This window comes from Paramisgurnus dabryanus, chromosome 9 (genome assembly GCF_030506205.2).
Source record: "Paramisgurnus dabryanus chromosome 9, PD_genome_1.1, whole genome shotgun sequence".
NCBI lineage: Eukaryota > Metazoa > Chordata > Actinopteri > Cypriniformes > Cobitidae > Paramisgurnus > Paramisgurnus dabryanus.
Window position 1 is genome coordinate 36,005,154 of NC_133345.1, and position 25,272 is coordinate 36,030,425.

General features: G+C 36.9%; 1 protein-coding gene across 3 annotated transcripts in view; it reads right to left on the reverse strand.

Moving 5' to 3' along the window:
• frmd4a (FERM domain containing 4A) overlaps positions 1-25,272 on the reverse strand; it is a 223,530-nt gene that overhangs the window by 111,263 nt on the left and 86,995 nt on the right. Inside the window, exon 1 of one of the 3 annotated variants that reach the window (XM_073815810.1) lies at positions 4,686-4,841. The exons of the other annotated variants lie outside the window; for them this stretch is intronic. Coding sequence (XP_073671911.1) covers positions 4,686-4,751 — 66 coding nt within the window. The 5' untranslated portion in view covers positions 4,752-4,841. Of the gene's footprint in view, positions 1-4,685; positions 4,842-25,272 lie in introns of those variants that run through there. 3 annotated transcript variants of the gene reach the window in all.

Sequence of the window (25,272 nt, forward strand, 5' to 3'; positions counted from 1 at the left end):
GATATTTGAAACCATGCGTGCATTGTGCGTTCAACGTACACATAAAAACAAACTATACTCCGTACTTTAAGTTAATCTATGAGAGGTTGTTTCAACCAAGCGGCAACCTTCTGGTCTCTCTCATGAATCCAAAACGTAAGTGATTTATAATGCAATTCAAAGAAAAGAAAAGAAAGGCCATCCCATAGACCTCCCATGTAAAATACCCAATTTTACAGCAGAAAAACCCATGTTCCATTTTTGGTTATCCAAGGGTGACGTGATGCCAAGATGGTGACGGCAAGCTACGCCCACTATGGGCTCCAAAATGCTTCTCAGAAACGTACGGGTGACGTCACAGACACTATGTTGATTGTTTTATACAGGCTGTGGTTTAAACACGTGGCTGTTTACTTTAACATTTGGGTTAATGTGACCCTACCATGGGTTGAAAGAACCCGTAGTTCTTATTTTAGAAATCCTATCAAAATTTCCATGACAATGTGCTATTATATATCAAAGTGATATTTGTGGGAGACAATACATGGGAGTTTCCCTGTCTACTTTTTTGTTTCATGTAAAGCTTCTTTTAAATTGTGAAAAGTGCTATATAAATAAATTTGAATTGAACTGAATTGACGAAGACATCTTACGTAACCTCTGAACACTAGACACGGAAAATAATTCTTCAAAACTCCTCAAAACAAAAAGACTGAGAACAGAAGGAAGTGTTTGAATGCTGTGTGCTGTATATGAAACATGAAATAAAGAGCATGCAGTTACTTCAGGTTGAAATATTTAAACAATGTGTTGTGTTTACAATAAAAATCACTTAAGCAAATAGAAAACACAGAAGCGCTGCCAAGTACCCAAGCAAAGGCAAACACACACACAATCACACACACAATGGTTTTTCTTGCTCACTAGTGACCGCCTTTCACCCTGTCCTTGAGTTAGCTGGGAGACTCACATATGTACAGACAAAGCACACATACACAAAAACCACTGTGCAATTTTGTGTGTGTGAGAGACAGGGGCAATAAAATGGAGTCATGGCCAGCTTTGCCCTTTACAACACCTCATTGTTTCCATAGTCACCAGTGACAAACTACTGCCCATGCCCTATGCCACCAGAACCACTGAATCACACCCCCATTAACACACATGAATACACAGCAGACACAACTATACAAAAAAACATTTTTGGGTTTATACTGCACCATGAAATGTAAAACTGTGGCACTACTATCAAAACACTGATCTCTTTATTTGATTATCTTGAGCATCTCGCATCCACCTTATTTGTAATTTAAAAGTGAGCACACCATTTGTAAATTTTAATATGTGTGGCTTCCTCTTCGAGTTGTACAAAACAGCTCGCAATGCTGCTCATTGTCGCAAACTGGCATTTCTAATCATATTGTTGTAATGAATGGTCGGAATTGTAAATGCACAGTTTTGTAGCACAGACAGTTTTACCATTAACTCCAAAATTCTTAGTTGTTTACCTACACCGGCTAATGAATCACAAGTTGCACATTAACAAAAAACATGTATGGTGACAAAAAAAAAACACATCTATGACTTCGTTTAACCAAAAAAAGAAAATTCTGTCATTATTTTTCATCCTCATGTTGTTCTAAACCTGTATGGGTTTCTTTTTTCTGATGCACACAAAAGAAGATATTTTGATAAATGATGGTAAGCACCCCGCAGATAGTGACCATTGACTTCCATAGTAGGACAAACAAATACGATGGAAATGGGTACAGTCAATCTCTTACCCAAATTGTTTAATTGCTTCCATGGCTGCAATATGCTGTGCTTGTCGCCAACTGGCAACTGAGCTGTCGAAATACACTACTGGGTAAATTGGCAGTGGGGACCACAAAAACAGACATTCCAACACGGAACGCATATTCCAAAGTAGAACAACTGGCTATTGCATTGTTTTCCGGAAAAACAGGTGGGTGAATTTCACGAAATTAGACTTATGAGGTTTCATGAAACTTTTGATAAATAAAGTAAATGCAAAGTAAGAGTATCAAAACAAGAAGCATTCAGTAACAAACATCTCTTCATGTTCTATTTTGCCTATGATTTCAAATGACATCATAAGCCCTATTCGGACGGGATTAGTTTTACAGGGGGACCTCTGAGAAAATCGTGCTTCTCAGAGGTCCTCTGTGTTTTTAATCCCGTCCGAATCGGCCATGTCTGTGTTTTTCTCTGACGACCTCCGTAAAAATTCCAGAGCAATTTACCTACTGTTTTTCGCCGAACTCAGAGGTCCTCTGAGAAATTTAATCCCGTCCGGATGCAAATGTCTGTGTTTGCCCGCAATATCTTTTGAAAACGCGGTTCATTTCGTGTTTTGGCCAACTTGATCTGCCGTAAGGTCTTACTAATGCGCGTATATTGTATTTCCTGAGTCCCATTCATTCAGATATGAATGTTTTTTCGCATTCGGCAAAATAAAGTAATTAAATCAAGACGAGCTGAATATCATACACTGTTAAGACTAAACACTGATATATCATTAACATTATAAGAAACTCCGTTCAAAGTTCTTCAACTCCGGAATGGTAATGTTAATTAATAAAGATATTAAATTGTATTAATCATTATTTCTTCATTATTTTGTGTTTGTTATAAGCAGACAGTTATATAAAACACGTAGGCCAATGTTACTTTAGTAGGATTTGTATATTTTATTTTGATTTGTTAAAATTAAATTAATAAATTACATGTTCTGTCATGATTTTACATTTAAAGCAAAATATTAAACATTACAAACACGCGTATCCAGAGCACGTGCTCTTCTGCAACGCCCAAATGCATGAAACAGACACTCCCATCTCTGGAATAGCCTGCATCATTTTAATCCCGTCCGAATCTGTACATAAAATCACAGACGTCCTGGGGGACACGCTGAAACTCAAACGTCGTTTGGAAAACTAATCCCGTCCAAATAGTGCTATACAAACCAATTTTGTTGTTTTTTCCACATTCAAGGGTAATTTTCATTACCGCAACATGTCCATGAATGGATTTGGGTTCTTTGACATGGAAATATTTATAATTAAAAAATCTAAAAAAATAAAAAGCTTCAGTGCATGTTATATAAACATTTACAGTAAAGAAACGTGGTATTTGGTGATCATTGGTAAATGTAAAGACAATAATAAGGAATATAAATGTGTCCAAGACTAATTTTCTCATCCTCCGCAACAATTTTCAATGATTGTTTAAGCCCTCAAGGAACTAACATTTTCAAAAAAAAATTTTTTGGAAGGGACATAATGACATAATGAAGGGACAGTGACTGTGACACTGAAGATGGCTACCAGGTAAGCAGTTCTTATTTTTTCTTTCCAGATAAAAGTTGACATTTTGTTTGTCATAGCACCTAGACAACTTTTTAGTTCTCATTACCGAAACATGAGTTTGTAAATGCATATATTTAATGTAATATCATGTTGCGGTAATGATCATTTTTGATAATGATAATCTAAAAAAATTTAAATAATTCTATAGAAAATATTTTTTACATTTTAATTTTAAATGTGCAAAAAAATTGGCTACAAGGATTTTTTTTAAATACTGATGTTGACACCATCTAAATCTTGATTTCGTACGAATCATCCAGGTATGTGAACTTAGCGTGGTTCCTAAAAATCTACAAACATTTAAGCATATTTTTTGCCTTAATATAGAAAAAAAAACATATAGTACTTTAAATATACTGTAATCAAAAGATATAATCTCCAGAGGCTCAACCTTAAATTATTATTTGCCAAAAAGGACAGTTACATGAGTATTAAATATAAAATGCTTTTAAATGAGACTGCATTCATGGGAAAAAAAAGATTTCATCATTTACTCCTTAAATATCTCAAGACATTCAACATCAGAAAATGTACACTGAGGTTTTTAAACTAAAATGAATTATTTCCAAAAATAACAGCAGACCCATCCTAATAGATTTTACATCAGAAGATTAAAATAAAGGGATAGTCCAGGGGTTTGTAAAAATAACCAGAGCTCTGTTCTTACACTTCCTGTTTAAGCTGTAGGGTGGAGAGAAAACAGAAGAGCTGGGTTTAGTTAACTATGTGTAGTTACAGAAATATGGGGGTTTTGGTTGCCAAATTATTACCAGATTTGTTTTGTGTGGCTTCTTATGGCCCTTTTAATTGTTTTATCATCAAAAAAATTTTGAGTTTGTATGAACAACAAAAACACAATTGGCAATTACCACTAAATATGTACACAGATGTGCACAAAAAAAAAAAACATACATAGACACAACAACATGTGTGCAAAGATACAAACTAAACAGAAAAATATGTTATGTATAAGCACACAAGAAAGTACACTTTAAGGCATGCACGCACAACCAAATGACGCACACGGCATGCACTTTTACCAGCAAGATCATTTATATTCCTCTAACTAAAGTATCAACTACAAGAGCATACAATTGTAGTTTATGTAGTTGTGAATCACCAGCTAAAACTTAGGGCTTTAAAATTTCAGTGCACTTAAAATCATAAAAATGCCTTTTTCATAAAACGTGCATGCACATCTGCACATACACTCGCTTAAAGCTCCAACATCACCTTCATATACCTATTCTCAATAACAGACGGGTGAGGGATCGATTATAGACAAGAAGGTAAGAAAGAAAATGAAATATGACTTACAAACACATCCATTAGCATGTGCTCCAGTGTCGTCTCCAAATCATCCATGCGTGCTGCCAGAGTCATGTTGAGATTATCAAACCTAACCCAACATAAACTGACTTTTACTAAACTACACCTAAAGAACCTTACAAATGTTCATATGAAGTTCGGTGATGTTGTTTATATCAAAGTGTCAGCTCTTCTAGACCTGACAACTTGAATTGTCCACCGGATTAATCTTTTGTGCTTGTTCTCCGTACTGTAAGCCACTTTGGAGAAAAGCATCTGCTAAATGATTACATCCAAAACCTTTCTATACTGCAACCAAAATACACATCCAAAGCTTTCCAGAAGTTGTCCCGTCCATTCCAAGAAACGTTCAGACTCTTTAGGATAAACTTTGAGGTTAAAGCATTGAAGAGGAAGCAGAAGAAATATGATATTATCAATGCTCTATGCAAAGAGATTTCTGGATAACAGAGGACCACAACAAACGCAATGTCCCCAGGCTTTGATGTCCATCAGTATGTCCCCGTATTGTGTATGTCCACTAACTGCTGTCAAGTGAAGACTTTCAAATCTTTAGTTCGGTTTTTGAAAGACCCCACACCATAGCACAACCACTTAAACAACTATCTCTGTCTCAAGCCGTAGACACTCTCTCACACACAAGACATCACTGGGATAGGCACAGTCCTACAACTCTTCATAACTTCACTATTGATGATGACCGTCTGTGTATGTGTGTGTGGGTCACTGTGTGTCCGCCTTTTCCTGGGGGCAGTGGACCCACAGTGGACCTCATTGTGTAGGCTACTGGAACCCATGAGGAAGATGAGGACCGAGAGGGTGCCTGTGTCTAATGCCTGTGTCATTCACACAGACCCTCTGATCAATGCAGCTTTGTGTTGTCCATTAATGAAGGGCCAGGAATGTTCCTCAGATACCCCGGCCACAAAACGCGGCAATGTGCTGACTCTTATGTAAGCGATGGATGTCGGAAAAGCGCATTGCTGTTTACGGCTGATTATTTGTCCCATGCAATATGATGCCATTAGTGCTCTCAATGTGAGGTAGATGTTCACACAGAGAGCTGAATTGTGTTCATGTGCTTGTCTTTGTCTCTGTGGTGAGACAGAGGGGTGTAATTACAGCAGGATAGCAGGATGTGACTTCATTTAAGTCACAATTTAAACTTTAACACAAACACATACACTTACAGATGTTTTATACTGTTGGCTAATCAAACAGGACTCATCATGTGTGTTATATTAGCTCACCTTGAACAAAAGTAAGGCTATGAAATGTTCCTGATGGTATGGAAACCATATGTCATAAGTAGCTCGGGTATATTTGTAGCAATAGCCAGCAATACACTGCATGGGTCAAAATAATCGATTGTTTTATGCCAACAAATCATTAGGCCAGAAACATTATTAAAATAAGTACATGAATCTGAACCTTTTAAGCTGCAAATTTATACAAAATCAAGAGCTTTTCGCAAGGTACAACCACAGACCAATTCTATTAAAAAAATTATTAATTCACTGATTTAGGGGGGGTGCACACCAAAGGTTTATGCCTGCGGACGGCGCATGTTTTCAATTGTTTCCAATGGAAGCTTTGCATTTTTCAAATAAGCTAGCAGCTAGCGTTTTATTTGCGATGAAAACCGGTGCTCAGCGTTTTTTCCGTGCTCGCCGCTGAGCATCGAGAATTGAAAAGATTCAACTATAGCTGAAAAACTCAGCAACAACCAACCTGATCACAGCTGAAGTATCACAGCTACCAAAGCGCTCAGCTGAAGAGAGCTGATGCTTAGCTGGTGCTTAGTTCACACCAGCCGCGTTTGAGGCATCAAATTCGCGTCTACCGCGTCTAGTTTGCCGCTTGGACATTTGAGTTTACTCCCTTCATTCACGTGTGAAATTCTAGTCATCGAGACATTTACGTCGAAATTCGCATCATGGGAGGTGCTTCTGCGAATCCGCTCGCTTCCTGTAATCACGTCACTACTAGAGCAAGCTCCTGATGGGTTAACCCAGCGTGTTTTTCTGCCAAAGTTAAAATTTTTCATCTCGCGTGTTTCCCGCGGTGACGCGCGAATGAGGCGGAATGGCGTCTACCGTGCCGTGATAAACACCTCATTCGTGCCGCGAGACCTCCAGACGCCCGTCAACACGTCCTTTTGTTGACTTAACATTGAAATCACTCGCGCTTCACGCCTCTTCCACGGCTGGTCTGAACGCAGCATTACAGTCAATATGACATCACTGTGACGACACCATGAACTCAATGAACACATGTGACTATAAAACGATGTCAGGACTGATCTATAACCTATCTATAAAAGTGCTCTCTGACCTACTGTATGACACATGTGAAGATCAGATTCACACACACTAGGGGTGCACGATTCAGAAAATTTCACGATTCGATCCGATTCCGATTCTTAGGCTCAAGATTCGATTCAAAATCGATTTTCGATTCAAAAACGATTCACAGTATGTAAATGTAGTTTACTTCTTCATATGTGACTGATTGTAGGAGATATACAATTTTAAAGAAAAGAAACACAACAAATTAAATGTAGTTTGATATTACTTTATGTCTTTATGCAAAAATAAAAACTGATATGAAGCAATTAGATGACCCCTTTTATCAAACTCTATTAAATACAATAATATAGTATTTGAATGATAGACAGTGCAGGTCTATAGATTATAAATGTGACTGGTGTTATAATGGTTATTATTTCTATTAGATAGAGCAGAAGCAAGGAAAGTGCCTCTCTATTTCTCTCTTGCCAATTAAAAAAAGCTAAATCCACTCATTATTTCAGATTCAAAAGTCTGCTTGCTGTCCCAGTTACAGGGGACTTTACATTACAGCTTTGCGTTTTGTAAATCTTGAGTCAGCTTGAGCTTTGCTCGTTCAGTGCAATAGATTTTGGAAAAGATATGGTTTATTAATAATGTTAGAAAAGAGCCCGTTTTTATCGCCATAGAAACCGTCGGCACGCTGAAACTGCACGCGAGCTTTAGCACGGTAGCGCTCACGGTCATTCTCCGATCGACTCGGGTTTTACTCACTAATCAGACTCGGGACCCGAAGTAATTTAACTTTGACTGACCCGGACCTGACTGACCATTTCAAATACAAACCCGGAACCATACGGTCCGCGGGTGCTCCGTGAAGTCCTTTATAAATCTGTTTTTAAATCAAATAAACCAGAACATAAGACTGTCAATATGTGGACAGATGATTCCATTGAGATGTTAAAGGGGTGTTTCATGTGTACAGACTGGTCTATATTTCATGCACTAGAGCTTGATGAGGCTACTGAAACAATGACTGATTACATAAAATTCTGCTCAGATAATGTGGTAGATAAGAAAACTGTCATTGTATACCCCAACAACAAAGTTTATATTACAAAGGAGATTAAACACTGTATAAACCGGAAAAAGCAAGCCTTTAGAAATAAAGATAGGGCAACATTGTTAGTTGTCCAAAAAGAGCTCAAAAAGCTACTTAGAGATACAAAAGAAAAACATAGGCAAATCATGGAAAATAGTATACAAACATCAAACACCAAAAAACTGTGGACTACTATGAAATCAGTTACTAATATGAACCCCCCCAAAGAAACAACTATTGTAGGGGATGAATTACTAAGGTCAAATGAGCTGAATGACTTTTTCCTGAGGTTCGAATCAGAAAATTTCTCCCAGAAGCTGAACAGTGTTTGGCAATCGCTGCCTGATAATGACTACACCGGCTGGCTGGTAGTGGATCCACCCAGCGTTCAGCGCCTTTTTAAAAAGGTGTGTACAAACAAGTCAACAGGCCCAGATGGAATACCAGCTTTTTTGCTCAAAAACTGTGCAGAGGAACTAACATCAGCGTGGTGTCCCATATTCCAACGGTCTCTGGACACGCACACCGTTCCAGCATTATGGAAGAAGACCACCATAACACCAGTCCCTAAAAAATCCTCTGCCTCAGCTAATAGTGACTTTCGGCCCATAGCTCTGACCTCCATTGTAATGAAATGTTTTGAGAAATTTGTGGTGTCCCAGCTTACAGCAGAGGTCGAGCCAATGTTGGACCCATGTCAATTTGCTTATAAACATGAACGCAGTACTGAAGATGCTCTACTATGCATCTCACATCTCACTTCTAAACATCTTGAGGACACAAAAGCCTATTGTAGAATATTATTTATTGATTTTAGCTCAGCATTTGATACTGTACAACCCTATCTGCTTTTAAAGAAATTGAATGACATGCATATTAATCCTGCTTTGATCAAATGGTTTTATTCTTTTTTAACAAATAGGACCCAACAGGTGAAAATCAATAGCACGCTGTCAGAGGTTAAACAGAAAAACATGGGGATCCCACAAGGTTCTGTGGTATCGCCCATACTTTTTACATTGTATACTAATGACTGCAGTAATGTATACCCAAACAACCACTTCTTAAAATTTGCAGATGATACAGCAATTTTGAGCCTTCTCCAGGTAGACACAAATCCCTCTGTGTACTATGATGAGATAGATTCTTTTATCAAATGGTGTGACACCAACCACCTCATCTTAAATGTAACAAAAACACAGGAGATGATTATTGATCCAAGGAAAGTAACTGACCACGACCCAGTCACCATAAAAAATCAGAAAATTGTCCAAGTAAAGTCTTACAAATACTTAGGTGTCCATATAGACAATCTCCTCTGCTGGAATACACATATCGGCCATCTTTGTAATAGATTACAGCAGAGACTCTATTTTCTAAGGCGATTGAGATTATATGGAGTAAGTAGTCAGATTATGCTCATGTTCTACCGGGCAATCCTGGAGAGCATTATCAGATATGGAATAACGGCATGGTTTGGAAACCTAACGGTGCAACTAAAAAGCAGGTTGATCAGTATACACAAAACAGCTATGAGGATAATAGGGAGGAAAGAATACAGGCCCATACAGAGCCTGTACGAGCAAGCAGTCATAAAACAAGCAGAAAGAATAACTGCAGACCCCCTACACCCCCTCTTCCCTGAATATGACCTTTTGCCATCAGGGAGAAGACTCCGTGTGCCAAGATGTAAAACAAACAGACTAAAGTTATCATTTATTCCAACTTCTGTCAAGCTGCTGAATTCCAATAGTAAATTTTAGCTTAGCAGATTAAAGGGTAGCACACTCGCACTTTTATGCACTTTGCACTTTAATTACCATGGTCAGTATATAGATGTTGAGTTTATACCTTTAAATGTGCCATTCTGTTGTCTTAGAATGCTCTGCTGTTCTTATCCTCATGTTGTCTTCTATTTTACTGTATTGTCTTTGTAACTTATTTTGTGTTGTTTTTAGAGGGATCTTAAGAGTTTCTGTGTTTTGTTTTGTGTTGTCATGTTGTAATGCAACAGATTGTAGCGCTATGCCCAATACAAATTTCCCCTTTGGGGACAATAAAGTGTATTCCATTCCATTCCAATGGTAAAACTCTGCTCAAGTTCAGAAACATGAAGGATACAATGTGACACGAGCTTTTTCGCGTCGCATCCCAATTCATTGCGAAACAGAGAGCACGTGAACGGACACCGAGCTCATCATGTCGCACACAAAATGTCATTATTAAAGAGTGTCATCATCACAGAAAAACAAAAAAGACAAAATGTGACGCCAGAAATACTTGGGCACTTGTTAATATAACTAAGCACAGCACCCAAGTAAAGTCAATGTGTGGGAAACACTGTGACGAGTGTGCAGGCGTCAGAGTGAATACGACGCGGCGTCATCTATGGGAATACTGAGATAAACTCATTTCAGGACAATAGTAAAACGGCATTACAAAAAAAATGTATGAATCGATTTTTGGAATTCTATGAATCGATTCAGAATCGGCAAAGCTTGAATCGCGATTCAAATGTGAATCGATTTTTTTGCACACCCCTAACACACACAGCTAAAAGTGACAACTCATTTCATTGATCTATTGATGATTCTTTGACACTAAGATTTAGTCTGGATCATAATGACCCCCTGGGTCAGCTTATCTTTTGGGGTCAACATCCTGTTGTGTATCATGTGTATTATGCAGACTGAAATTCAGCTTTTTAGTGCCTCGAGCATGAATGTCTTTTTTGTGACACTTTCACAAATTTCTATAAATAGTTTCTCGTGTTTCAGACATCCTAACCGAAACCCGAACTCTAACCCCAACTCCAGGTGAGAATAGTTTTAAAAGCAGAATAAAAACATGTAGAAACCAATACATAAAAGTACATCCAAACCCCAAATCTAAACCCAACCCCAAGCGACAATGATTTTAAAATAGGGGGAAAAAATGATAAAACAATACATAAAATGAAACGAAAAAGAAAGTCGTGCCACGGACATGAGAAACTATTTATAGAAATTGGTGCGAGTGTCACGAAAAAGACATTCGTGCTCAAGGCACGAAAAAAGCTAAATTTCGTGCCATAGACACGAATAAATTAATAAACTTTTGCGTGACTATAACACGACTTTCTGTGAGATCATGTTGGTATAATGGTGCATATTTAACATTTTTCAAACTATTTAAACATTATTTCTTATTTTAATCACAACATTTAATTATATAAATATAACCATTTGTATGTTAATATAAAATAAATATAAATGAGGCAAATGGTTTCTGATCCCGCCCAGACCCCCCAATACAGTAAAACTGCGCATTTTAGAGTGGCCTTTTATTGTGGCCAACCTAAGGCACACCTGTGCAATAATCTTTATTCTTGATATGCCACGATCTGTGAGGTGGATGGATTATCTTGGCAAAGGAGAAGATTTAGACAGATTTGTGAACAATATTTGAGAAAAATAGGCGTTTTGTGTATATAGAAAAGAGTTTTAGCTCATTAAAAATGGGGGCAAAAACAAAAGTGTTGCGTTTATAATTTTGTTGTATTTCATATTTTTGCACATCTTACTATTTTCCTTTGACTCATTACCATCTCTTCAAATGTTGCATGATAGCGTAACCATACGCCATTTCCAACACATCACCTCTGACTTACAGTACATAAAGTACAGTGATAGTCAACTTTCTTGCCATTTTTTCTAATGCATTACAGTAAAATGTCCCCTTACCTTAAATGGAAACATAGTGAAATCGAGTTTTCTAGGCTGGGAAGACACTCCTCTTCACTGTCTAATGAATTACAGTATTGACTCAAAGCTCCTGCTGTTCATGTTCAATGTCACAGCCTGCATCCCAGTCTGACCACATTTTTTGATTACACCCAGCCATTTGCCAGACATCCAAAAGTGCTCTGACCTTGCTCTGACTCTCAAAGTCCACTCAATAACAAATTCGTTTCACAAGCCAGTCTGAAATTTCTTTTCCGGACCCTTCACAACATATGCAAACATGACCCACAGCGTCTCTCACACGCTCTTAACGCTGACACCAGAGAAAGACTTAGTGGTGATCCACTTTAGTCCTGACTTAAAGCCTCTTTCCTTTACTGACAAACATCAGTCACCCAATCTGCTGTGGGATTGTGCAACCTCAAGTCTTTATGATAATCTAGTCCCTAGATGTGAATATAATACCCTCCATTAATGTAATTCTACAGCTTTCCTAGTTTGAACAAAAATCATACAGTATATGTCTGATCTGTTTGAAATGTAACAGCACAACAAGCCACATTCATGTCTGTATAGGACAAACAGTGTAGGATTGGTCACATACCAATGTTAAATACTAAAAAGTTTTAATAGTTTGGTATTTTTAACAATAGTAAGTGTCATGTGTTTGAATGTCTATGTGACGCCCTTTCAAATCGATGACGGACAGACTTTGATCATGATATTTACTGTACAGTCAAGTGCATGCTGTCTCTCTGACATTGTCCTGACATCACTTACTGTTAGATTAATCTCCATCTGTTTAACACCAGCCTGTCCCACATGACCAGGGTAGGTGGGGTAATATTTACATTGGCACTTACACAGACACATTACACATTTTGCCAACAAAGATCTCACTGTTTTCACTTGAGATCAGCTTAAATGTGCCAACTGTCAACAAAAAGTACAATGACAACTTTTCCTGAAGATATTCTTATTTTTTGAAATAGATATTTTGTCTTAATAGTCCCCTACTGGAAAATCCAGCTAAGACCAGCATAAGCTGGTAGCTGGTTTTAGCTGGTTTAAGGTGGCAGTAGCTGGTTTAAGCTGGTCATTCCAGCCTGGCAAACCAGCTTAAAAGGTGATCAAAACACAGCTAGACCAGCTTGCTACACCAGCAATACCAGTTAAAGCCAAGCTGGGAGACCAGCTAAAACCAGCTCCCCAGTTTATGCTGGTCTTAGCTGGATTTTAAAAATACCTGTGTCCGTGTGGACTAGGCCAGTGGTTTTCAAACTGGGGGCCGCATGATGGTGCCAGGGGGGCCCCAGTTTTATGACATTTTATGAAATACATAAATTTATCATGAATTCTGTGTAATTAAACCTAAAAAAATAAGGCTCCTAACCAAAAGCACTACTTTTTTGTATAATTTAATGTTTTTTTTATTAAAATGTTTTAGAACAGTTTTTGTCACAAATTTTCTTTGGGGGGCCGCGAAGGAATGCACCGTGCACAAGGGGGGCCACACGCTGAAAAAGTTGGGGAACCACTGGACTAGGCCTTAGAGTGGCCTTTTATTGTGACCAACCTAAGGCACACCTGTGCAATAGTCATGCTGTCTAATCTGCATAAATGTTTTGGTTTTGCTGAACACAAAGGAAGATATTTGTAAGCAGGAAACAGGAGCACCGTTGACTTTCAAAGTAGGAAAGAAAAATACTATGGGAGTCAATGGTGCTCAAAAACGATTTGGTTACAACCTTCGTGTACAAAAGAACAAATAAATTGATAGAGGTTTGTAACAACATGAGGGTGAGTAAATGATGACAGAAATATCCTTTTTGGGTGAACTATATCTTTAAAATCAATACTGCTGTTATTTTATATTGAAGGTGTAAGGACAATATTTTCAGCCTTAACCCATATCTCTCATCTTTGACAGTGTGCTCTTTCTTTCTCCGCCCTCTTTCAGCTTGCATGTCTAACAGCAGGATTAATCTTAAGAGGGACTCATCTTTAACCCCATAAATAGTCTTTAGGTCAAGAGACTAAACCAAAGACTACAAAGCCTTCACTTATCTCTGTGGCTCATAACCCATACGACAAACTACTAGACACTTGTTTTATGCATCAATAAAACAAGTGTCAAAATCTCCTCATGTCAAAAAATATCTTTTTATATTTTATGTGGCTATCATTAGTAAAATAATTTTGGTTACACTTTATTCTATGGTCTTCATTTCTAACTTGATCTCACGAGAATATCTGTGTGTGTTACAGTACGTAAAGTGTGGTTGTACCACACGTCACATAGCTGTACATTTACATCGAGGGGCAACCTTTCCATCTCTTGAAAGTGACTTAAACTGCAATTTATTGACGGGACGCTATAGACTAGCTTCAAGAGGTAGTCAATCCCCATAGACCTCCTAACTTAGGTCCATCCACATCCCGTTTTCGGTGATGTGCGGTGAAGATGGCGACAGCAGGCTCAGCCAACTATTGGCTTCAAAAATGTTTTTCACAAACCTATGGGTGACATCACGGACACTACATCCATATTTTTTACAGTCTATGGATTTCATACACACTGAAACGTATAATATCGACGTTTGGACTTATTTGTTAATTATTTACATATTAACAGCTTTACAGATGTACAGATTTGTACGTATTCATATTCGTAATTATTAAAACAGCGAGAATTTCTTTAATCATATAAATTTCATGTTTTCAATTGTATTTTCTGACTTATTTATTTAAGACATTTTATCCATTTACCTAATGAAATGTTCATGACTTTCAAGACTACACTTTAAAACTTCAAAATGTAAAACATTTCTGTAATCACTTAACCATTTTCCACAGCATTTAGTTTAGTTATAGTAGTAATAGAGTAAAGATAAGTAAAAAATGTTAAATGTAGTTTTTACTCTTTTTTTGTTTCTTTGTAATTTCTGTCTCTCACTTTTTCTTTTAGTCTCTATATGAAAAAAGTCATCCTCTACTCTTCCATCTGAGTCAGTGCTGCCTCTTTGGCCTACATACAGTGTTAATTTTTTTCTCTATTAGAGACACACAGATACACTGGAAGCTTGCACATGAAATTTTCTGATAAAGCGCAGTAGTCTGAGTCACGAATCAGCATTTTCCTGTCCCTCTAAACTCATTATGGATTCAGGAACGCACATACACGCCTACTCTGTGATACTGCAAAGATCCTGGATTTGGGTATAGGTTCCATGAGGATTCTGCGCATTAAAACAGTTCACATCCACCCACAGGAGATCCTAAGACTACTTAAACACATGGCAGATTCTTCATACAACACTTCTTGCTGGTGTTTAGGCCTGCAAAACAACTAATCGTATGCAAAATAAAATATTTTGTTTACATCATATATGTGTGTGTATTGTGTATAATAATAATGTATATATTAATACACATGTAAAATATTAGGGAAATAAAACGTGTATATATTGTAGGGTTATCAAAAGATTAATCGCGATTAATCGCATCCAAAATAAAAGTTTGTTTTAAGTATGTGTGTGTACTTTGTATAATTATTATTTATAAAATCACACACAATCATGTATATATTTAAGAAAAAATAGTATATTTATATATAAAATATTTATATATAATATAAATTATATAAATGTATAAACAGTATATAAATGCAAATATTTCTTAAATATATACATAAATGTGTGTGTATTTATATATGCATACTATTTACACACAGTACACACACACATTATGTAAACATTAACTTTTATTTTGGAAGCGATTAATCGTGATTAATCTTTTGACAGCCCTAAATATTAAGTATACACATATATATGACAAGTATATACTGTATATGTATATATACATTATTTTTAAATATATACTTGCATCTGTGTGTGTTTATTTATACAGAATTATAAAACACAATACACACACATATATGACATAAACAAAAACATTTATTCTGCAAACGATTAGTTGTTATGCAGCCCTACTGGTGTTGTGACTGTCAGCGCACTGTGAAAGTAGTACAGAACAGTGTTGCAGTCGAGTTCGGGTCAAGACCGAGTCCAGATAAAGTTGGATGTGGACTTGGACTCAAAAATCTATTTTTTATTTGACGCTTTTTTACACTTGTCATTTATACTCATACTTTGTTATTACTGCAAACCACAGCAAAAAACAAACAAACAAGTACCTCTTAAATTTAGGATATGTAAAAACATCACAATGATGATACACTTGACTGCATGACTTCACGTGTGTTGGTGCAGTGGAGTGTGTGTGTGTGTGTGTGTGTGTGTGTGTGTGTGTGCTCATGCGATCTTTAACTCTTACATTTAAGCGACACTCTGTATCACAAATCAATTTCATGCATGAGGAGAGACAAAAATCCACTTCTGTGTAATCACACTAAGCGTGTGTGTAAAGATTTGTCTGTTTGACTCCATCTATAAAACTCAATGAGAAAACCAAGCAATACACTCACGTGTAAAATATTCAATCATTACTTAATACCATCGAGTCACCAGACAAACACCAGTGAGCATATTTACACTTCATTTCATTCAATCAGATCAGATTGCATTGTAGTGGACTGAGATTCCTACCTCAACCAGATCTGTTAAGACTATTACACCGCCTATGCGCACTTAACTACCAATTTATTTAAAATCAAAACTAATATTGTAGCTGTTATTTTGAAAATTGCTTGGGGTGTAGTAAACTTTACGCAGCTACTGTATGCATCAAATCCTTAAAAATACCTGATCAAATGCATGTACTGCCTATAACTCTGGATCCAGAAAAACAAGCAGTGATCATGAGAATGATTCTAGTGTATGTAAATAGTTATTTACACATAATAATGACAGGAACATAGCAACGAGTATTTAGTATGTGTGCAAAAAATACAAACGGGTATTCAAAACAGTTCTGATCCTATTTAATTACTGTTTTCATTCATTTATCTCACATCGTAAAATGTCAAAACCTGTACCTCCGGTTTGACTTATGATAAATAATAGTTAATCTGGCACTGCTCATGCCTTTAACAACCAGTAAATACAGATTCTCATATGCTTCTGTTTTTCAAATTTGGAGGAATATGCCCAACAGCAAAGCTTAATTGTTTGTTTTGTCTTGTTTTCTTTCCCAACATAACTCTTCAGAGATTCTCAACCATCTTATGTAAGACAGGGTGCTCTCTTAATATTGTAGCAATGTATGCATTGAAAGGCATCTTCTAGATAGAGATAGATAGATAAAAGAGACCACCGCAGCGCTTGTTTAACTGTTATGCTGCGTAGGGGTGGCACGGTTCACAAAACCCTCGGTTCGGTTCGTATCACGGTTCTATGGTCACGGTTCACGGTTCAGTACGGTTCTTGTTGTTATTTTTTCTTTAAATTTTTCACACGCCAGAAATGTATTATCTTATTAATGTATTAATTATCCATAATTTAGGATACATCATTAAAAAAGTTATATCATGTAATCATGCACAAACTGAATTTGACTTTAAGCACATTGGACCATCTCTGAGGAAAGCCAGATGAGATTTTGATAGAGCAAGAGAGAAGACATTGATGATTTCAACATGCTTTTCATTTAATTGGCAAAAAAGAGAATGTGTATTGCCATCTACATAAACTTTATGTGCATTTTTAGCACACAAAGATAACTTGCATTTATTAAAATGCCAACTTCAGTGTAGCTCTTAGATTTATCACTGAGAGGCTGCTTTAATACTGAGAGTTTATGTGGACGAGAGAGAAACATAACCTTTGCACCTGTAATATTTAAATCCGTCTCTTTTGTCCACTTTTGACCACTTCTGTCCTGATTACTTTGAGGGGCAATTTCTGAAATAAGATCGCGCAACTTTCACACGCTAGCAAAATGAAACTACGCGGAAATCAGCCGCTTTAATTTTATCAATGAAAGGCTAAAAATAGCGCTGAATATGAAAAGACGTAAAACATTGTGTTCAGTACCTCAGATAAATGGTCGGAGAGAAGGCGATCTCCTGTGGCTGTTGGAGAATATTCAACCCATAGACTGCAGTTCAATCTGTTGTTTTATTTCCGCTGTCATCATAAGTAACATGAAATAAAAATATGTTTCCACACACCAAACTTATACGACGCTGGCGCATCCTCCAACTGCGGGCAGACTTCCTTTTCTCTCCCACTTGCCATTTCTACACGTAATATAACCTGCAGTACTTATACTCCAAACGAGTCACCTCTTCTTTCGCGCGAAAGGGAAACACGCTATCTGAGGTCACATACAGGGCATGAGACTACATTGCGCATGCCATGAACCGTTGAACCGTGCGGTACACACGCGCTCCGAACCGAGACAAGCGAACCGAACGGTTCGGATTTTTTTCATGGACCGTGCCACCCCTAATGCTGCGTTCACACGAATAGAGCATGTGGGGCGAATGATTTCAATGTTAAGTCAATGTAAAGACACATTTATGTGCGTCTGTAGAACTCATCGCGATGCGAATGAGGCGTTTAGCGCAGTGCGGCAGACGCAAAATGACGCATGAATGACACGAATTGAGCGCTTCCACGGGAAATGCGAGAGTTGAAAAATCTGAACTTTGCCGGAAATCGTGCTGCACTTTGCCGGAAATCTGCACTTTGCCGGAAATCAATCAGGAGCTTGCTCTAGTAGTGACGTGATTACAGGAAGCGAGCGGAGTCGCAGAAATCTCTCCCATGACATGAATTTCTGCGTGAATGTCTCGAATGACTAGAATTTCATGCGCGGCTTTCACAAATGAAGCGGGTAAACTTAATGTTCAAGCGTCCAACTACGAGCGAATAGCGTATTTTTGCTGCCTCTACCGCGTCTGGTGTGAACGCACAGTTCTGATTTTGTGTGACAGATCAAATAATTAAGTTTAACAGCTTTATTTCATATATTAATTAATTTTTCAATTTAATTCATTTTTTTCTAAAACTACCTCAGTGATGGTCACTATTGCACATTTTGGTACAAAATACTGAAAGACTTTTGATTGTTGCCATCATAAGCTTGATTTTATGTGACATTTTGATGTGACTCATTATTCATTTTTCTTTATAAAAAAAAAGCGTATTTTTGTCGATTTGTTGTTGTAAATATCTCAATTGGGACAGAGATTGTGCCATTTTTAAAGGGTTTAATGAAATGTTCATGTTTTATTTTTTGGTTGCATTTGTAAGTAAAAATGTAACTGCTTAACGTAACATAAAAATATCGTTAATGGAATCGATTCGTAATCACATCAAAGAAACGCTTGATGCATCGTCAAAAAAATAAGCATACATTTATTATATATATATATATATATATATATATATATATATATATATATATATATATATATATATATATATATATATATATATATATATATATATATATATATATATATATATATATATATATATATATATATCAATGTATGCTTTAAAAGACATGCATGCTTAAAAATTTTATAATTTTGACCCATATAATGTATTGTTGACTATTGCTACAAATACCTGTGCGACTTATGCCTGGTTTTGTGTTCCAGGGTCACATATAAAGAAAAGATGTATAATTATGTACATTTAATTTATTAAATTAAATTTATATTAACAATATAATTGACCTCTTTTCATTTTGCTATTGTATCATGATATCAAGTCTAAGGCAAACAATCTGTGACCTCACACAGAAACCTCATAATCATCATCATAAACTCTTAAAGTGTCTGGTGTCACTTTATACAGTCACATGAAAACAGTCTCGTCTCCGCCCACTATAGCTCATTATCTCCACTCAGTACTCTTCCCTCCATCTGTCCTTCTCACATGGGTTTTAATGAGCAGGTTCAGGTGTGTGATGGAGGATTGGGTCCATTAGTGTCTGCCTTAGCTTCTCTGCTGAGCTGTCTGAACGGGGATAATAAAAGACTGTGGCGAACATCAAATGCTAACATTTCATCCACAGCACCGCCTTAAGGCCTCAGACAGAAAGAGAGAGAGAGAGAGAGAGAGAGAGAGAGAGAGAGAGAGACCACTTTTGGCCATGTGTTATAAAAAACATCCGCCATCTGTATTTCTGTCTGTCCTTTAAGCTTGACAGTATGACACTTGTCATTTTGTACAAAAAAAAAGAGAAAGATGAGAGAATAAGAAATACAGCAGAAGTAATAGAGACCACAAGACAGATTTAAAACCAGCTAGGAAAATGTCTCCATGCATCACTACACAGGCGGCCTGGACTTGTCTAGCATTACCATATTTCAATTTCAACGACTCTCTCTGAAGGCCAGTGGGGTGTCCCATCTGAAAATGATCACCTCAGGGACCTGCCAATCAAATCTCCAGGTGATCTGTATCGAGTACCCTGCAGGCGACACCCACTCGCACGCACACATTATAGAGTAACAAGCAATGAGCGAAAGGCATGAATAAAATGTGCGTAGACACAAAGACCAATCTGGAGAAGGGGGGGGGGGGTCTTATACCCCCCGCCCCAACTCACAATAGCCTATAATAAAATCTTACCTAATCCCCTACAATACACGTACACACACACAGACATTGTGTCAAAACTCACTGTAAAATAACAGGATATTACCAGTACAATTGCTATGTTTAACTTAAAATTATGCAAATATAACCTTAATATCGACTGAGTAAGGTCATGTCAAAGATTGAAATCAGCATGAAATCAATGACTTCAATCAAACTTTGATGCTCCTAATCTCATTTCTCGACAATAAAGCACAACTGAATTAACACTGTGTGCATTTGTGTGTGTGCGCGAGGGGTTAAGGTAGCACAAGCAGTGCCTGCAGTAATTATTAATCATGGTGCATCTCACAGACATATGCTACACCCTGACAGCTGTACCGGGACAGAGAGGGCATCATTAACACACACACTACTGCTTATCCCTTTACACTCTTGTTTTGTAAGTGGCACACACATACACACACACACACACACACACACACACACACACACACACACACACTTGAAGTGATTTATGAGGTTGAGTCTCAGCTAGACCTTCTATAAAACTCATCTTTTAGGGTTAATGAATAAAACAAAAGTCACTGTTAAAGAGACACGACCCCAACATCTCCTGTCTTTTTCTCTTAAACACAAACATGCTCAGCATCAGGCATTAAAATGATAGATGAGCTATTAGTTGTCTATGTGCATGCGTGCAGATTAATCCTTTAGTTAAGATGCAAATGACTTTATGTACGGCTTTAAAGTTGATCAATATTACGAAAAAAAGGTTTCATTATTAAAAACATTGCTGCATTGTAATTTTTCCTATTTGTGTTTAAACTGAACTTTAAGTGGCACTAAATCTCTGGAGGGTCATCAGTCAGCTGACCCTGCGTTTGACCTCCACCCTGATCGCAGACCAGCAGTCTGTGTGTCAGCAATTTAGGAACATAGTCATGTTGGTTCACTCAAGATGGATAGATGAAAGGCTGGCCATGCATTAACAATACCCTATTTACTGTACTGTAAAACTGTATGTGATCAATAAGCACTGCAAAAAATGACTTTCTTACTTAGTATTTTTGTCTTGTTAAGTACAAATATCTAAAAATTCTTAAATCAAAATGTATTTTCTTGATGAGCAAAATTACCTAACAAAATAAGTCTAGTTTTCAGGCAAAAAATAACAAATTTAAGAAAATTTTGCATAAAAAAAATATGCCAAATTTGTAAGAAAAGAAATCTTGAACTATTTTCTTAAACACTTAATTCTCCAAGAAAAATGTAAGAAATATTTGCTTGTTTAAAGCACAAATTCACTTAAATTTTATTTTTTTTTGTATAAAAAACTAGACTTATTTTCTTAGGTTATTTTGCTCATCAAGAAAATGCATCTTGATTTAAGATTGTTTTTATATTTGTACTAAAAACAGGACAAAATGCTGTAGTCAGTGTGGTAACATGCATTTCACATTAACTCTGTAAAATAAGCAATTTCAACTTTTTTTATACACTGCAAAAATGACTTTCTTACTTAGTATTTTTGTTTTGTTTTCAATAGAAATAACAAAAAAATTATTAAATCAAAATGTATTTTCTTGAAGAGCACAATGACCTAAAAAAATAAGTCTAGTTTTTAGACAAAAAAATATCAAATTTAGGTGATTTTGTGCATAAAACAAGCAAACAAATCTGCCAATGGGGTAAGCTAATTTTTCTTGAATTTAGTGTTTAAGAAAAATGTTTTTTTGCTTACCCCATTGGCAGATTTTTTTGCTTGTTTTATGCACAAAAGCACTTAAATTTGATATTTTTGGTCTAAAACTAGATTTTATTTTCTTGGCTCATTTTGCTCATTAAAAAAGCATTTTAATTTAAGAATTTTTAGATATTTTTACTGATAACAAAACAAAAATACTAAGAATTTTTTCTTGAAAATATATTTTTTTTGCAGTGCATGGACTTTAAAGCAGCAAAATTGTTTTATAGTGTATAATATTTTAGTGCAAAATAAAAAATCTATATTGTTAACTTTTTTAAACTAATTATAAAAAATTGGAAAGTATATTTTGTGTATACCAATTAGTATTAATAATAAGTATTATTTAACCATGCACTCTAAAACATTTAAAACTATAGTAAAGTAATTTTTTTGTTGCATTATCTTACTACTCTATACCTCCAGTTACCATTTTGAAACCAAATACTGGTAAACAGTGAAAATAATAGTAACTAAGATACTGTGAATACTAAACAATACGATGCCTAGTGTGTGGAAGTCTGTATTTGCCTGTGTAATCTCAAAACGCCCTCTCCTGGTTACTCACACGGTCAGACTGAATGTAGGTCATATTTACAGCTACTGTTCACTAATGCTTACTGTATCGGAAGCTAAAATCAGTAACTACACTCCTCAGTACTTATTTATCTATTAATAACATCAGTTTTGCTTATCTCTCAATTGTGCCTGCATACAGAAACAGCCACTGTATACTACAGCATGTGTGTTTGTGTATGTGTACAGCTTTGCTCATGGCAAGGACAAAAACATTATACTGTACAGTATGTTAGTATAAGATTACCATCCACTCCCCCAGTGGAGTGTAAATTAGAAATATGATGATAAAAGAAAAACAGACTGTTATTTTTGTACCTTTTGCCGCTCATCTACAAAAATTAACCAGTTTGTCAGGCTTAAATTCCCACAGCTTGCTACATACAGAAACATCACAGACTTTGATCAAACATGACAGCATGCACCTGCCACATTAGCCCTCACATCAGGAACAGAGGATTATAGGTTAGGATTAAACACAGAGGCTACATCCTAACACAGTCCTCCCATATGCATCACATTTTTATAGTCTAGACAGCGGTAAGATTAACTGAAGAGCACTTTTGCTTAAGTTTCCTACTTTCTCTTCTCAGAAAACCCCCCAATTATCTCAAGTGTCCCGGTTTCACAGACAAGGCTTAAGTTTAGCCCAGACTAAAATTAATGTTTGAGCTGTCTTATCATCTTAAAATATGTCAGTGCCAATGTTTTGTCTCAAGATGCACATCAGGAATGTTTTTTTATAAAAGCAACCTAAATATTAACCAAGGCATAGTCCTGGCTTAAGCTAAACCTTGACTGTGAAAGTGGGCCCTAGAGTTTAAGAGATCTCCGTGCCTGCTAAACCAAACTATACAATCAAATTTCAGCAATCTCAATATATCAAACTTTGTATTACATTCTCCAAGATTAAATTTCCTTTGTTCTTGCAATGCACACCATCATTGTTGAAATCATGGTGCAATCTACATCAATCTCTAATTCGGCATGAACCTTACTGTGGGTTCACACCAAACGCGAGTTCAATGATTTGCACGAGTAGATTACATACAAAGTCAATGCAAAGACCCGATCAGATGCGTCCTCACCTGGGACAATGCCAATTACACAATATGGGCGGCACGTTTGCAGCAAAAACATGTGCTATTCACCTCAAATGCATCTTCGGCCAAGTTGAAAATATTCAACTTTAGTGAAAAATTCCCATTACACAAAGTTAAGTCCCGCGATTAATCTAGAGCGAGTAACGCGTTTGGTGTATACATAGCATTACTGTGGGTTCACACCAGACGCGAGTTCAACGATTTGCGTGAGTACATTACATACAAAGTGAATGCAAAGACGCGATCAGATGCGTCCTCACCTGGGACAATGCCAATTACGCTATATGGCCGGCACGTTTGCAGCAAAAACATGTGCTATTCGCCTCAAATGCATCTTCGGCAAAGTTGAAAATATTCAACTTGAGCGAAAAATTCCTATTACACGAAGTTAAATCCCGCGATTAATCTAGAGCGAGTAACGCAATGTCCCGCGTTTGGTGTGTACATAGCATTACTGTGGGTTCACACCAGACGCGAGTTCAACGATTTGCGTGAGTAGATTACATACAAAGTGAATGCAAAGACACAATCAGATGCGTCCTCACGTGGGGCGATGCGAATGACACGGTATGGGGGCGCGTTTGCCATGAAAACAGGTGCAATTTGCCTCAAACGCGTATTCGGTCAAGTTGAAAATATTCATCTTGGGTGAAATATTCCCATTACACGAAGTTAAATCCCGAGATTAATCTATTGCGTGTAACGCGATGTCCCGCGTTTGGTGTGTACATAGCATTACTGTGTGTTCACACCAGATGCGAGTTCAACGATTTGCGCAAGTAGATTACATACAAAGTCAAAATTTGCATGGGATGATGCGAATGACGCGGTATGGGTAGCGTGTTTGCCGCAAAAAACGTGCTATTTGCCTCAAACGCATCTTCGCCCAAGTTGAAAATATTCAATTCGAGTGAAAAATTAGCATGGCACGAAGTTAAATCCAGCGAGTAATCTATAGCGAGCAACACGATGCCCCGCGTTTGGTGTGTACATATCATTAATATGTAGCCAAACATATATCAAAAATCACTAATAGGTCTTCTGAGTTATCAAGCAACATCTGCGCAATAGCACATTTCTTATGGGATGCTGTGTAGGCTCTGCTGGGAAAGGCAGGTTATCCAATCCCAGAGACTTTAACATTTGGTTTTACGGGGGTTTGAAGTGATTTAGAACAGATCAATAAGCTTATGCTTCTCTAATGTCTGAAATTTTTATTGTCAAAGATAAAAACCCTTTCTTTTAAAAAATAGGTCAGCATGAATGTTTGTGTTGGAGTGAGTGTGTGCGGCTTGGACCTCTGATGTCAGGATGTATAAAACTGTATGCGTGTGTGTGTGTGTGTGTACGCGCATGTTGTTTTCTTCTTTTGGTCCTTAAAATAGAGGGATACATTCATGAAGATATGAGTGGAAGTGCTCTCAGGGACATACGAACACACACAGGCACACAACAAGAATAGATGCACTTGATTTCTCAAGTTGCTAAATGTGGGTCACTCTCATTAAACAGAATTATAGG